We start from the raw sequence: 13385 nt of genomic DNA on the forward strand, positions 1-13385 counted from the left end.
TCTAAAGGGGAGCTCAATATACAGATGATCACACTCTTTTGAAATACTACAATTTGGGGTTGCCAAACATTAAGAGGCTGAAATATCAATAGCTATATTAAAGACACCCAAGCATTTGCATAAGATTTTACATGTTTATGGTCTATTCTCAAATTCCAAAGGGAGGTTTGCAATACCATATCTGACACGCTAAGGCTTTTTGTCTGCATCACCAATGTGATGGTTTATTTGCACATCAGTAAAAGGAGTGGAAATTATAATAGGGATTCAAGATTGGGCCTTCTCAATAGTGCCACCCTAGCTATGGAATTTCCTTTCCCTAGGGGCACTGAAAGCTACATCCTTGTTAAACTTCTGGCAGCACCTTAAAATTTTTTTTATTCACCTAAGCATATGGTAGATTTGTTTGGTCTGCTTCGATTTATGGGATTATATTGTGTCCTATTTATATTTGTTGGCATTTAATAGTGCCTTATCTGTTTTACATACTGTATTTTTAACTTTGTTGCCTGACCATTATTGTAAACCACTTTGTGATCTTTCTGATGTGTAGTATGTAAATACTTAAAATTAAAATAAAGATGGATTAACATTACATTACATAATGTTTGCAAAAGCATTGCATTGAAGTATTCTACTAAGGAATGCTAACAGCTGCTAAGTGGGCTGAACAGAAGTGAAAAACAAACTTTTAAAATTGCATTACCTTATTTGTTCCAGTAATCCAGACTAATATTTAGTGCAAAGTCAAACTCAAAACTGAAGGAGACTTGTGGGCTTATAGCCAAATAAAGTATTATCTATCTATCTATCTATCTGAAGGAGAGGAGTTTGACAAACATGATGAGTTCAGCTGTCTCATCTCTTACTAGAATGGAGTCCAGACAATCCCCCCTGCGAAGCCTGCTCCACTACATAGATGATGGATTGCTATTTTTCAGTCTAAACTTTTTCCCAGCTCCTACCTCTTTTGCATGGGGAGGAGCTAGGAATACCTGTAAACCCTAGGCTTAGAAATCAGCCTATTGTCTGCACAGTGGAGCAGACTGATTGGGAAGAAGTTTTCCAGACTCCACTCCCAAAAGAGATAGGGCAGCTGACATCATCACACATCTCACCATCAGTCTGAGTTTTAACACGTATTAAAACTTGTTTATCCCAGATGAGTTATTCAACATGCTCCTTTGCCTATGGGTTCTACATTCATTTATTTAAAGATTTCTGCACCATCTAGTCTCATGGCAATTTAACTATGGTACTGGCCAACTGTTGCAATTTGAACAAAAATTCCTTCCTTCCTTGTCCTGTCTTCAAAAACACTAGAAACCAAAGACTTGTTTGATGACTGTGTTTATGCTGCTAGGGATTAGAACCAAATCTGAGAAGCACAGCAGCTTGAGGCTGCAGGTGTCTGCTCAGCTGCTGCTCCCCTGAGCCATAAGAGGCCTGTGCAGGGAACTAATGAATGCTTCCAGACAGCATGCTTGTGAATTGTGACTGGGAGAGAGAGTAGGCTGGTTTCTATGACATCATGCTAATATTCCCTGCTGCTACCACATCTTGATTGGTGTCCTCTCTGCACAGCTAGTGTGGAAGAGCAGCAGGAGTGATGCAATTAATGGGTAGCTAGGGAGGCTGTAGAAGCAGCTGCTGCCACTACACTTACTTTTTGCAACAGGGGTGAGAAACATTTTCTGGTCAAAAGATCAGATCCTTATCTCCCCACCCCTGTAGGGCCAAGACTGAATGCCCTTTTGCAAAGAACGCTACCTTCCTGCCCAATGGCCAACATCACTCAGTGGTGTTAACCCTATTCTATCACAATGACTATTACATTCATGTTGAGGTTATATCCCCTTCACCTACTAGGCAAAATTATGTAACTCAGCTTCACCTGGTTCTTTTAATTTCCTGCACACCATCCAAACATAACCCAATAACAGCCCACAATCTACAATCTTGCCTCCAGGCTGCATCCTACTTCCCCACCCCCTAACTTGCTGCTTTCTTCAACATCTCGACTGATTAAGGGTTCTGTGACACTTTGGTTGGCTCCAAAAAAGGCGCGGTCCAACTGTGGATTTTCAAGTTTTTCTGCTTTTGATGTTGCTGCTGTAGGACAGTGTCCAACTAATTATGCCCGTATAAGCGCTTGCATAGCAGTGAGAAGCTTAACTGGACAACAGGAAAATTCTGTCTAAATAGTCAAACTTTCTAAGGACATTTCTGAAAACTGTTGTATACAGAACTTCACCACACATTTCCTTGAACCAGAAACAGTGCAAACTGCCATACTAAGTGATTCTAACAACTCCACATTTTCACCTGACAGTGTTAATTGATAAAATGTCATATCAACAGTCCGTCTGTTAGTAAAACAGCTAATTTGAAAGAGCAATTCACTACAAGAACAAAATAGACAATGTAAAGTGTTCACACTGCATTTTAACATCACAGAATTAAAAATGTAGCAAGATTTTAAAAACAATCATTAAGCTTATTTGAAAATTGGCACATACAAAGTGAATAAATTGTAGAGTTCTTTAACTCGAGATAACCTAAAATAATGTGCTGTTTTTCTGTGCCAACTACCAGAGTATAAAACAGACCAAATGCATCATAGTAATCATTTATGCGAGGGGTGAAGAACCTCTGGCCTGCCAAGCCACTTGGCACAAACCACACCTGCCTTTCCCACATCCAACATCAGGTGCAGGAAACTTGAAGCCAGAGCTGAAATATAGAAGAATCAAGCTGCATCCCACAAAGCAAAAGGGTTTCTATGGGCCATCCTATGTCATCAAGTGATTAACAAGTGGGCAGTTTCACTCACTTGTCAAATTGGTCTACAACAGGCATAGGCAACCTCGGCCCTCCAGATGTTTTGGGACTACAACTCCCATGATCCCTAGCTAACAGGACCAGTGGTCAGGGATGATGGGAATTGTAGTCCCAAAACATCTGGAGGGCTGAGTTTCCCTATGCCTGGTCTACAAGGTAAGGGAATTCTGGATATAGCCTGATAACCAGATCCTATTTCCCATAGCTAATTCATACTAACAGCAAATTCATTCTAAGCATGGATACTTATGTGGCTAAAACAGCCATATCCATGTATAATAGACAAATATCCACAGACCTGGGGGAACTCCCAACATTCAGCACTTGATTGATATTTATATAGCACCTGTAAAAAGGTAACTTAAAAAGGTTAAACTGCCAGGCTCTTTCCACAAAAGGTGTTCATTGTGGGAACGGTGCTCCTCACACGTTTATTTTTATTTTTTACTTTGCAGCATGCAAATGATGACACTGGCATCAAAATACTAGCTCATATTTTCCTTCATTTACCTGATATTTACCCTTTCTTGGCGAAATCCAGTCTTTTTAAACAAAAAAAAAAAAGTTACCAACAGTTCATTTCCAATATCTAATTGACTTGTTTGCAAATTAAGTCCCTGCCTGGAAGTACCCCTAGTGTCAAAATGGTCAGAATAGTTATTTGAGAAAACTGATGCAGTTACTTATTTTAAAATTCAAGATTATGGACAATATGGTCTACTGTAACTGGGGACAAGCACACTGCAGTTCACCTTCAAACTGTAATCACCTAGAAATAAAAAGACTGCCTAAGTTATAGAATGGAGTGTACCATTTCAGATGTGAGAGTAATTAAGAGTGTGCCACCACATAAAACAGTCTTGTGCAGGCAACAACAGCAAAAACAGCTGGCTGGGTTAGAGCCTGTTTCCCAGAAGCCCTAATATTTTATGCAGAGTACTCAGAAATGCTGCCTAAACTGGTGCATTCTATTTATGCTACCTGAGGATTCTACCTCCACATTCTTCTGCATGTATAGACCACCCCGCCCTCATTGGGTAGTTTTAAAGAATAACAGGTGTTACAGATGTCACTGTTGCCCATACTGAGAGCTAAACTGCATGTTACATGCAAATGCATAATGGCAGCCTAACAGCCTTTATAATGGGGAAGAGCCATTTCAGGAGAATGTTGGAGGAAGAGGGGTGCCTTTCCTACGCTAAACCGCATCCTCTCTGTAGTTTGGCCTCAATATGCAGTACCTGATGAATCTACAAATTCACACTGCTGCTTAGGAGAGAGCAATGATTTTTCTTGAGAACAGAGGGTGCTAGAAGACAAGGAATTATCACAATCTTTCACAGATGTATTACATCAGATTGTTCTTAGCAGGCAGAACATGCTTAAAGTTAAGGCCCCTTAAGACCAGCAATCTACAGCATCGACTGCCTCAAGTTCTCCCTCATCACATTCAGGACTCCCCACATCCATCTTTTGATCAGAGAATGTTCAGCTATTTGGCGCCACTACTCTCCCTAAGAAACAATCCCAGTAACTCCACTTCTCCTTCCCTACTCTGCAGAACATAGCCCCCATGATGAACTTGTGAAGTTGTATATTTTTAATGCTGTATCTCCCCCTCAAACCCCACCCCCCCACACACTAGGCGGCTAGGTAGATAGACATAGTGAAATTAATGGCACTGTAATAGCTAGGCCACATTGCATCATACACTATTGCAGGAGAATTAATTGTTTTCTCCGGTAATACAAACTGTCTTTTAAAGACGACGGTCAGCCAACAGAGTCAAATAATCTGCATTGCCTCAATTCTCTATGACTGTATGGAGTAGAGAATTGAGTCTGCAGATAGGCCTGCTGCATGAGAATCAAGAACACTTCAGCAAACCATAAAAGGAACACTACAAGGCATGTACGTGGGTGGAACTTCCGTCCACAAAACTGAGAAATTGGAACTCCATGACCAATCTTTAATCAAGCCATAACAACTTCCTTCCTTCACAAATATTCATTACAACTAAAGAAGCTTGTCATGTGTCTGGTCTTCACACAGCTCTTGCCACTGTTGAGGCTAAGAAAATAGATTTAAAAGGCAAGTTATACTGTTCTTTAGCCATCTGTAACTCTTCACCCACAAACTGACCATTCCTGCTGTATAGCAATAATGGAGCAAGACATCACTGATATGAGTAGTGAAAAACACTTTAAATAATAATTTAAATCAAATTCTAATAATAAGACCTCATATTTTATATGTCCATTCAAAATACATACTCCTAGATAAAACCATGGTAAGAGCAATCTACTTGCTCGCTAAATGTTGATAGCCCAAAGTTTCTTTGAGTATTTGTAACACAAGTTTCCTGTATTACTAAAAATGATGATGATGATGATGATAATTCATTTTGCACAAAAATGAAGTCTTGTGTTGGACACTATGCTAGGGTACCTCAAATCAGGCAGTTTTCCAGTAGTGTGGATTTGGAAGGGCCCAAATCATATTCAGGAATATAAAACCCAAGTTCCTTGTAAATGTGGTCTGGGACCACCACAAGCCAAAGTGTGTTACAAGGACAAGACCAGCAAGTGTACTGATGCAACACAAAGATCATGGAATTATATATATATTGTGTTAGAGGCATATATTATTCGATTTCTTGTTCAGACTGCTCATATAGCTCTGTATCAAACAAGTAACTGGGAACTATCAGTATCATGCAAGAAGCTGGAATGGGAGCAAGACAGGCAGAACACTTAGAAGGAAATTATTTTAAAAGTGGTGATGTGTGTTGAAGCTTGTTGGATACAGGTCTCTAATAAATGAAATCAAGCTCTCTTGAATGTATGTTATAGAAAGCCCTGGCTCACATACCACATGAAGTGGTCTAAAACTAATGGTGATTTAATGTGATTGGTCAGCATGTTGATGCACACTGCTCAAAAGTTACTGCAGCACTGCTCCCCAGCTGTGCCTGTACCAGAGTCTGGTTTGTTGTGTTGTCTGAATCTGGCTCCTGGTTCCTCTCCAAACAAGCCATGTACTATAAACCAAGAACAAACCTTGGTTACCACATGCACCTTTTTTAGAGAGAAACAAATCACAAACCAGGGGTCGGACAGCAGCCTCCAGCTTCTTTTGGTGTGGCAGCATCTGTGAGGACCATAGATTGTTTTAAACTATGTTGCATGTGATGTGTGACCTAGCCAATGATTTGCATGAATCTTCATAATATGAATGGAAACAATTTCTTCCCCCAAATGATCTAAATAGAAAAAAATGTAAAACACCCTTAATTTGTGATCAAATCTCACCACAATCTCATTTCAATAGAGCTCCTATGCAGAATCCAAAGCAACTCAATTTTAATTGAGTTCCCAGACACCTTGGGGAATCAGGAAAGCAGTTTATGCATCATTTCCATCTTTCCAAGAAACATTCATCCACAGGACAACATTTAGCGCATATTCTCCAAGCAAGGTAACAGCTAATAACAGCCTGGCTGGAATGTCACATAAGACAAATGTGGCCTAGAAACATATTCATCAACTTCTCCATCTCATCAATGTGTGAAGGATGCAAGAGAGATAGCTCAGGGTAAAAAGAGTTCAGTGAGAGTAAAAGATTTGAACTCCATTGATCCACAGGATCACAGATCAGGCCTTGGAATGCTTATTGTGTGGCAATAATTAGTTTTTTTGCACAGGAGTCACAACATTTGCAGAACCCAGGAATACAAAGCCAAGTCAATTCTACAGCCAAAACAAATACAACTCCTCTCAACTGTACAAAATGCCATACAGATAGACACTACCAAACAAATAACATGGCATTGACTAAGGTTTTTCTGCATAGCCAATAACAGATAAAACATACTGAAGCAAGCCAGCAACGGTTTCCACAGAAAAATCTTTCTTGAGTTGCACAGAAAATGCTAAATCAGGGTGGTCCAATGCACGGCCCTCAAGGCACTTTTGGGCAGCCCTCAGCAACATTTGACGCCCCAGCTGAGGCACTGGGCTTTGGGAAGGAGGTATGACGACTCCTGACAAACCCTAGAGTCCTCCTGCCTCCTTTCCAAAGCCTAGTTAGTGCTTCCCCAGCTTTTGGAAGGAAGTAGGGGGGCTTTGGGATCCTGCCAGAGTCTTGTGCCTCCTTTCCTAAAGCAGCTCAAGGGCTGGGGGAGGGGAGGGGCTCGAATTTTGGCCTCACTCTCCTGCCATGTGACAAAGCAGTGTGCAGACTATGGGTTCCATGTCAAAGTACTCTTCTGGCCCACTTGGTATGAAATGTTGGACCACCCTGGGCTAAATTGTTGTTAGACAGTGCAACAAAAGGAAAAGGTATTATATGCAAGATTCAGAAAACAGCAAAAGAGGAGTGTGGATAAAATGAGGGAACCTTTACCTTACCTAAAGCTTAGTTGCAGCAGTCCACATCCCCTGCTCTCCTTCTGTGAAGACATATGTTTGAAACTGCTGTCCTAACCTAGCTTGCCCCTTAAGCCACCTGAATACATTTCTATACAAGTGGGTCCATTTTCTAATGCATGCTGTATATGAAGCAAGTCAGTTCATTTAGATCTCTGCTTCTCACCACCTCAAGGTTATATTGTAACCTAATCTGAGTCTCTGTCTCACTTTACCCTGTGAAGCCCGTTATTTATCAAAATGTGTTCTTATGTGCCAAGAAGCTGATTGACTGATGGCAGAGTAGCAAATTGAACTTGGGTTTCCCACACACAACCATTATATTCTACCACTGCTTCATATTTTCTGAAGTTTCACTCATTTCCACAATAAAAAGGAAAGGAGTTAGAAAACAGCCTGATTATTAGAAGAGTCTTGCCATTTACATTCAAACTACAAAAGTTTTACAGTTAAGTTAAAATGAATACTTCACTCTCTTATACTGTATTGGAAAGCAATCAGAAGTGTCAAACAGCTATAAGAAAATCCACAGAAGGCCTCTGTAGCAAAACTAAAGCCAAACACAATTCTTACTTGAAAACAACTAAGGTTAATACCTACTTGCAGCCCAACTTTTCCATATTCAGCCATACACTAACAGGAACTTATATACACATTTCTATACGCCATTGAAAACATCTTTTTTGAAGCTGAAAAGTTAACAGTTGAAGTTACTTTGCTATCATTTCCCAAGTAAATTCATATATGTGGCAAGATAGCTATAGAAATAGATACTAGCTATAATTGAAAAGCACACAGGAGTTACATTTTACCAAAATTGAGTTGTGTCACGTAACGAAAGTTCATCATAATTGTCTACTTAATATTCATATTTGTGCTGTGCTAGAACAGCTATAATTAGCTTCAAATTTACAATTGTAAATCATCAGACTCTATGATTGCAAGTAACAGTGCTTAGCAATAACTTGACATTTGAAATGCATACTGGCAAGGAAGCTAAATAATTAACACAATTATTTGATATCTCCTATATATACACAAATTAACACCACCATGGCAAGATGAGACTTCCATTAGAAAAATGAAGTTGACAGAAATGCAAGAGTCTTATGAATCACTGCAAATACTTTGCACTAGGTTCCAGGCCATACACAAATATAATTATGTAATTGCATAACTAATGCTTACTCCACTTCATGTTAGCAAAGGGTATTTTTTACATTTTGTATAAATTTCTGGTGCTGAAAGCCAGGACATTTCTACTACATGACTATAAGCTTTTACTTTCAAATTTCAATTTCTTTCATGAAGCAAGCACTCTAGGAAAAAAGCTTAGACAGATCGCTTGGGGGAGTAATAGTAATTTTATCAGTCTCCCAAGTTTTCCTGTATGTCCTCTTCTACTGAAAATTACCCTATTTCACTATCAATTTACATATTGATTATGTACTGATGTACATATGCTGCCGTAGATCTGAAAATAATCACCACAAATCATTTTACTTCAAGGTTAGCCTCTACTACTATATTTTGCTATGTCAAACTGAAGACAAACATAAGCAGAAAGCTTTATTTCATAAGCTATTATAAAAACTATTAAGTAAAATAATCCCATTTCCTGTGTAAGTCTTAAATAAAGAACAGAAAGCTGCATATTCTTTAAGTACAACATTAAGCATTCAAAACCACACATTAAATTCAGTATAACACATTCAAACTTAAACAAAATAGAGAATTATCTTGTTGCCCTAGAGACACTGTTACATTCATATGTTACATTCATACTGTATTCCACACAGACAATACAAGCACTTATTTTAGATATTGTAAACTTTCTCTAATTCTAGAAAGGAGTATGTTAACTGTAAAAAACCTTGAAGTGTGAACAATGGCAAAACACAAGAAGATCAGAGTAATTTATAACACTAACAGCACAGAGAAGTTTTCATACCAAAACCTATGTTTGATATGTTTTGTTCCTCAGGCCAAAATATCACGGTTATGTGATGGCAAATATTCATAGGAACTATAACAGCTTGTGGGGCATAATCTGTCAAGTATTGCTCCCCATACAGCAGGAGGAATTTTAAGACAAAATAACACAGCTGAAAATACAGGAAAAACCCACGATGAAAGGCTGTCCTAAAAACAAACTGCTAAACTCTGGCATCTGGATTTACCTTTGCTTATAAGAACTACAGTGGTACCTCTGGATACGAGAGTTTTTTAAACAGGTATGACCAGATGCGTCTTACTAAATGAACAGTCCTTTCAGAAAACTGACCAAAGAAAAGGAATCACCTTTCTTGCCTCTCTCTGCTGTTCATGTTTCTGCCATACAGAAATACTAATTTTATATGAAGAGATAGTGAACAAGCCCACAACTAGCCTAAATGATGGCTTTTAATAATGCTCATTCACTAATCTTCCCCAAGAGTAACATTAGCTTTCAGTAAACCTCAGTGCTCTATAAACTTTATTCTCTCACACAGCAATATACAAACAACTAGCTTTGCGGAGGAATCACTGGATTATGAATGCCACAGGGAAGGCTGAAACAAAAGGTTAATCATAGATGAAAATCAGTTCAACAATGTTAGAAATCAAATGTAAGGCTAGGAGTCTATTGTAACATGAATCTGTTCCACTGAAAAGAGCTGCAGGGTCTACATCACAGATACAACATGCAAGAACCTGTTTGCTCAAGCATGAAGAACAATTACAGCAGCTCCCTCCCCCAAATATACATGCAACTAAAAGCTTCCCCCTTCCATTGAGAATGAATGGCACAGAAACACAAACACATAAGAATCATGCATTATGGCAAACTATTAAATAGTTATAATGATTCTTTCCTCAACATAGATTGCCAGGATAGTGCATAAAAAATCTTTATTGCTGAACACCAAGGTTACAAGTAACTGTGCCAAAAGTCAAAGATTTTTTTACCATTCTGCCTTTAGCAATAGTGTTATTTGTAAAAGAATAATTAATCCACTGTAATGAAAGTCAGACACCTTGAAAGTACTAGGATGACAACCATATCTAACACTGTGCAAAGCAGTAGACCTTACTGGAACAAATCACATACAAACCCAGCTAAGGTTCTTTGCTACCACAAAGCTTGCCAGCCCCTCTCCAGGTTAAAGCAGGTCTTGCAAATGGAAGCATTTGAATAATGACACTAATACTGGGGCGGAAGGTGGATACTGGAGTAAACAGGAAGGGCCAAGTCTGCTCAGGGAAGGGATTTAGCAGATGTGCAAGGGGGGGGCTTGGAGAGAGAAGATATGTCAGGGTCAGGTTTGCTTTAGTGGGAAAACAGTGGTGGAAGGCAGCTGTACAGAAGGCATGGAATAAATAAGACACAGGGAGGCCAAATATGCCAAGGAAAAATGGGCAGGCAGAGATTAGTGCTCCAGGAAGTACCGAAGTCGGGTGACACAGGTAGGGCGATGTGTGCCCTGAAGGGTAGGAGATATGACAGAAAGATAGCTTCGTGATAAGGCGGCGAGACGAGCGCAGGTTAGGCAAGCTAGATGCGCCAACACGAACGAGGAAAACATAAGTAAGGGGGGAGGAAAGGGAGAGAACGGATGGAGGAAAGCGTACTTTGGCAGAACAGGCAATGGCGAGGAGGACACTGCCCAGAGTAGAGGCTGGAGGGCGACAGGGCACTGTGCTTTGGGCGGGAGAAGAGAGCAAAAGAAAGGAAAACAGGGTGGCTGCGAGATGAGCAGGGTTTGCAAAGGTGAACCTTACAATGGAGGAGACCAGGAAGGGACCTAAGGCGAGGGGGGGGGCTATTTGAAGAGGGGCAGGTGCGCCTGGGTGGAGCCGAGGGCGGCGACTCGAGAGGCCAGGCTCTCCCTCCCACCGAGAGGTTAAAAGGGTAGGGTGGGGGGGGGCAGAGAAATAAAGAAGCCTCCTAACCTCCCTCTCCCCCCCCCCTCGCGCGCAGCGGACGTTTCTGGCGACCGACGGACGGACGGACTGACCTGGCCGCACGGTCTTGAGGCGCACCGGCTCCCTGAAGTGGCGGATGACGGCCAGGGTGTCTCGGTGCGTGAGGCCGCTCACCGGGGTGCCGTTCACCTCCAGAAGCACGTCCCCCGGGGCGGGGGGCTTCCCCGAGAGCAGGACGGGGCCACTCCCGCCGCCGCCTCCGGACTCGGCCAGCGTCGGCAGGCGGCCCCCGAGGTAAGGGAACTCTCCGCGCTCGGCGCCCCCGCGCAGGAGGTCGGGGTCCGGGCCGGGGCCGCCCCCCCAGGACACGGCGCACTCCTGCACCTTGCTCAGCCAGTGGCGCTTCCTCCGCAGCGTCTTAGACATGAGGCCACACCATGGGCGCCCCTCCGCGCGCGCGCTCTGCCCGCTCCCCGGTCCCGCCGAGCTCCCCTCGCGGCCGGCCGGCCAGCCCAACCTCCCGCGCGCGCGCCCTCGCGCCTCCTTCGGCCACCACCGGCCGCGACTGCCTCCCAACTGGCGCCCTCAGCGCGGCGGCGGCGGCGGCGGCAGGAGCACGCCCCCTCCTCCCCTTGGACACACCTCTTTCGCCTCCTCCCTTCCCCTCCCCGCCGTTGTCTTAAGCCCCGCCCCACATTCCGGGGGGTGGGGCCAAGTGGGTTGACGTCAGGAGATAAGAACTTTCAGGGACCGGGGAGAGGGGGAGGGGTTTGCGGCAAGAACTTCGGCGGGGAAGGGGAGGCGCGAAGCAATTCAACCCTCGGCCTTGCCCCGGAGCAGCTCCGCAACTCCGACCTGAAGCTGCTTTTTCCTCGAAGTTTGCAGTACCCGGGAAGCGTGCTTGCAAATGCGGCAGACACGGCCGGAGCCCCTCGTGGTCTTCCTCTCCACCAGTATGCCCAGAGGGAGAAGTCGAGGTGGCTCCCGGGAGGCTGAGGCAGAGGCTCCTCCGCCTCGCCACTGCCTTTCGTCTCTGCTCCCTCTGGGCATTCTGGATCGGGCCCATCCTGCCGTCTAGAGGAAGAGACCCAGAGGCAGCTGCCTTCTTGGCTTCTCCTCCAGAGCAGGCAGCCAGGCATGATAGAACAGCAACAATAGTATGGTGGTACCTTAATGAATCATTAAAAAGGCATTGCAGCGTAAGCTGCAGTCTACTTTGTCAGGTGCATGAAGTGCTGCAACGGTGAGAATCCGGTGAGCAAAGTTGATGAGCTTTTATTTTTTTGGCCAAGTTGTGTTGTGCAGGAGATGGAGCAGTAACTTCTGAGGAACAAAAAAAATTCTTTCCAGTAGCACCTTAAAGACCAACCAAGTTAGTTCTTGGTATGAGCTTTTGTGTGCATGCACACTTCTTCAGATATCTGAAGAAGTGTGCATGCACACGAAAGCTCATACCAAGAACTGGTATCTGAAGAAGTGTGCATGCACACGAAAGCTCATACCAAGAACTAACTTAGTTGGTCTTTAAGGTGCTACTGGAAAGAATTTTTTTTGTTTTGACTATGGCAGACCAACACGGCTATCTATCTGTTTCTGAGGAACAGTGACTTCTTCTATTCTGCTCACTTCCTCTGGGCTGCAGAGGTGGGCCCAACTCCCACCACAGACCAGAGGAAGAGTCAAGGTGGCTGCTCCTATAAACTGACACCCACTCAGTCCCACTTTGGGTAGGAGAGAGAAAGGAGTAGGTGCCCCTGCTGTCAGCAGTGGTGTCTTCTGCACCAAAGTGTCAGCTACTTATGTGTGGCTGAGGGGCCCTCCCAAATTGCTAGGACCTCAACAGTTGCCTGATGCTGCTGACCTCTGCCCCCCCCCCCCAGCTCTGGTGCCAAAGGAAAGTGGTTGTGGGCTGCTTTGAATGGTGCAGTTCTAAGCCCTTGTATTTGACCTTAGCTATTTCATAAACAAATCCAAAGTACTTTTACTTGAAATTCTCACGTGCCAATGGAATTTACTGCCAAATCCATGTTCTCGGCTTTGCACACTGTGAGCCTGAGCAGATGTGTGCTTACTTGAAAATTACTCAGAGTAGAGTGGGGCTCAGCCCCAAGCATCCATAGCAATTTAGCCTCTGAATATTTGCACACATAAATAGTGAAAAACAATACAGAAGGTGCTCAAAGCTACCCTGTTCCCATTAAGAACAAGGAC

At 43.0% G+C, this 13385-nt stretch overlaps 1 protein-coding gene and 1 long non-coding RNA gene across 5 annotated transcripts in view; one reads left to right on the forward strand and one right to left on the reverse strand.

The window, feature by feature from the left end:
* Positions 1-11665, reverse strand: part of MAGI3 (membrane associated guanylate kinase, WW and PDZ domain containing 3) — a 112790-nt gene extending 101125 nt beyond the window's left edge. For 2 of the 4 annotated variants that reach the window (XM_081916274.1, XM_081916273.1), the window contains exon 1: positions 11267-11663. In XM_081916274.1, coding sequence (XP_081772400.1) covers positions 11267-11600 — 334 coding nt within the window. In that variant the 5' untranslated portion in view covers positions 11601-11663. Of the gene's footprint in view, positions 1-11266 lie in introns of all 4 variants that reach the window. The other 2 variants (XM_081916276.1, XM_081916275.1) reach the window with 1 other exon arrangement.
* LOC309372693 overlaps positions 11378-13385 on the forward strand; it is a 40843-nt gene continuing 38835 nt past the window's right edge. Inside the window, exon 1 of the long non-coding RNA XR_014169622.1 lies at positions 11378-11468. This is a non-coding gene — a long non-coding RNA (uncharacterized lncRNA). The remainder of the gene's footprint in view (positions 11469-13385) is intronic.

Source organism: Podarcis melisellensis (assembly GCF_964234715.1).
Source record: "Podarcis melisellensis genome assembly, chromosome: 6".
Lineage (NCBI taxonomy): Eukaryota > Metazoa > Chordata > Lepidosauria > Squamata > Lacertidae > Podarcis > Podarcis melisellensis.